General features: G+C 33.3%; 1 protein-coding gene across 1 annotated transcript; it reads left to right on the plus strand.

Annotated features, from left to right (window-relative positions):
- The first annotated feature begins 641 nt into the window (after positions 1-641).
- On the plus strand, positions 642-1,354 carry LOC107437497 (histone H3.1). Its single transcript, XM_043053723.2, has one exon. The coding sequence runs from the start codon at positions 730-732 to the stop codon at positions 1,138-1,140; it is 411 nt and encodes a 136-aa protein (XP_042909657.1). The 5' UTR covers positions 642-729; the 3' UTR covers positions 1,141-1,354.
- Positions 1,355-2,626: the final 1,272 nt, after the last annotated feature.

Here is a 2,626-nt window from a genome sequence, read left to right on the forward strand (position 1 = left end):
TTAGTCTGATGTTCACATAGACCTTTCTCAAATAGGCTTGCCAAATTAAGAGTTTGGATGCCATTCTGTTTATTTGTGCCATTCTATTTATTCTCTACAGTGAGTTTTAGCAGTCATTTCTTGAAACTAACTCGCGACTAGTCCTTGTCGTAGTTCCCCTCCGCAGAGGATCAATATTGTGATGGAATGTCTTCGGATCATCCTCCGGGATGCTTCCAAGACCGTCGCCAATAGCCCATTGTGCAGCTCCAGTGCGACGTAAATTAACAACAACAACCTTGTCGTAGTCTGGGATCTTAAATCAGCAAGAACCTCACTTGCAAAAACCATCGGACACTTTATTAAGCAGCACATGAAAAAGAAATGAGTTCACCTGACTCAGCTATATCACCCTTCCGCCAAACGCTCTAAAGAGTGAAGCGAATTCCCTTGTAACAATATTTGGGCTCTTTGTAGAAGGGTTTATAAGCCATATTTAAACTAAGCGCACAAGCTTACATATATATGCGAATAAATAAAAAAAAAAGTAAAAATCTTTGTTAATCAGAGGATGGTTGTATGTAAACGAGTAGCATACAACCTCTTACTACTGAAGCAGGAAAGAGACAATAAAACTCCGTTTAGTTTGAACCTTTATAAACTGGCCTGATTCGTATCACATAGTTATAACTATCGCAGGCGTAGTAGCGAAATTGAAGTCTTGTAGCAATTAATTTAATTCTTATCGAAATGGCTCGTACAAAGCAGACCGCCAGGAAAAGTACTGGTGGTAAAGCACCCAGAAAACAGCTCGCAACGAAAGCCGCTCGCAAAAGTGCACCCGCCACTGGTGGAGTCAAGAAACCTCATCGCTACAGGCCAGGAACTGTTGCTTTGCGTGAAATTCGCAGATATCAGAAATCCACCGAGCTACTAATTCGAAAGTTGCCATTTCAGAGACTGGTTCGAGAGATTGCTCAAGATTGTAAGACGGACCTAAGATTTCAGAGTTCCGCCGTTATGGCATTGCAAGAAGCATGTGAAGCCTATTTGGTTTCGTTGTTTGAAGACACAAATTTGTGCGCTATACATGCCAAAAGAGTCACCATCATGCCAAAAGACATCCAATTGGCACGACGAATTCGAGGAGAGCGTTCGTAAGTTTACCTCCTTGATACACTGCAACAGTAAACTATTTTTATTTTTATGGATTGTGTAAATATGAGCAACAAAAAAAACTTAGTTTAGTCGTTTGTAATGCTTGCATACTACAGTACTTTTTGATTGTAAATATGATTTGATTTTTATGACTGTAAATGTATTGCTGACAATAATACTTTATTAAAAGTTCTTTGAAAATTTTTAAACATTTCAACTTTGTTTCCTTTTTCAATATATCATATACTTAGATGTTGAATTTACGTATATATATATAGATATACAATTTTTACTAATAAAAATGAGATTTGTATAAAACTAGATTGTATTTTTCTCCTTACAAAAGGTGTTAGGTCTATAATTCTCCTTTCTAAAGTTATTTTATTTCGGCTATTTTTAACTAAACTGAGATGGGCACAGTAGGCCTTGGCCCTCTATGGGCTGTCGCGCCACTGAGAGAGTTATTTTTAACTAGTTATTTAAAGCTCTTTTAACCTGAATAAGATGAATACAAATGTTTTACTCGATGTATTGAGTGGTTAAGTTTTTACAAGGTGCTGCAATTTGAAGTAAACTAAATATACTTGCATTTCTTTTTCTACTTTAAATTGCAAGCTAATTTGCTTGCATTTTCAAGTATAGCGATGAGAATATAAAATCCATCTTTTATGATCAGCTGAGTGAACTTCAATGCTACATAATATTTATTTTAATTTCTTAGTTACGACAAAACTGTTTCAATTATTTTAACATTAAGATTTGATTTATCTAAAATAAAGATTTTGAAGTTTTAGTAATTTTAGTTTAAAAACTAGTTTGTGTATATGAAGCGCTTCCCCTGTGACAGTTCAAAATTTTTTTAAAGTTATGCACATAATTTTTAAATTTCAAGCTGTGCCAGTAAAAGTTTTTTGTGTGATAAACTTTATAGTTTGCTATGAAATTGGTAGTATTTTGGAAGAGAAAGTGATCTACCGTACTATATTTGTGCAATATGCAAGTGTTTGATTTATCGTGAATTCAGTCTCCTTCGCGCCATTTGCTTGACTTACGAGGTAAAGTTTGAATATGTTGCACAATAATATCTAAGTTTCGAATCTTATTTTGCTGCAGATGTATATATTTTATTTACTTTGCAAAAACATTTTGTAATGTGTGGATAAATTAGCTATCTTAAAATTTTTTTTAACACTAATAAGCTTTGAAATTAAAATTTCAATAAACTTCTATTGAAAATATTTTGGGAAAAATTTAAATCTTTAGAATTTTGTCTTAGTATTATAAAGGAAAAAGAACTAGCATTAAGATGGACTTCACACAATTTTCTGTAAATGTTCCATATTGAATTTTTACCGCTACAGATTCGTAATTTTATTAGATGAATTAATTTTCTGATGTATAGCTTTCGATTTTAAATCTTAATTTTTGGAAAAACCTTCAGGTAAATACTTTCCGTTGCAGTTTAATACCTGAATATTTGCTTTATTAT

The sequence above is a fragment of the Parasteatoda tepidariorum genome, chromosome 5, assembly GCF_043381705.1.
Source record: "Parasteatoda tepidariorum isolate YZ-2023 chromosome 5, CAS_Ptep_4.0, whole genome shotgun sequence".
In the NCBI taxonomy this organism is placed as follows: Eukaryota; Metazoa; Arthropoda; class Arachnida; order Araneae; family Theridiidae; genus Parasteatoda; species Parasteatoda tepidariorum.

Bases quoted from the DNA above. Each gene is read 5' to 3' on its own strand.
- LOC107437497 (XM_043053723.2), top strand. From the start codon at position 730: ATGGCTCGTACAAAGCAGACCGCCAGGAAAAGTACTGGTGGTAAAGCA.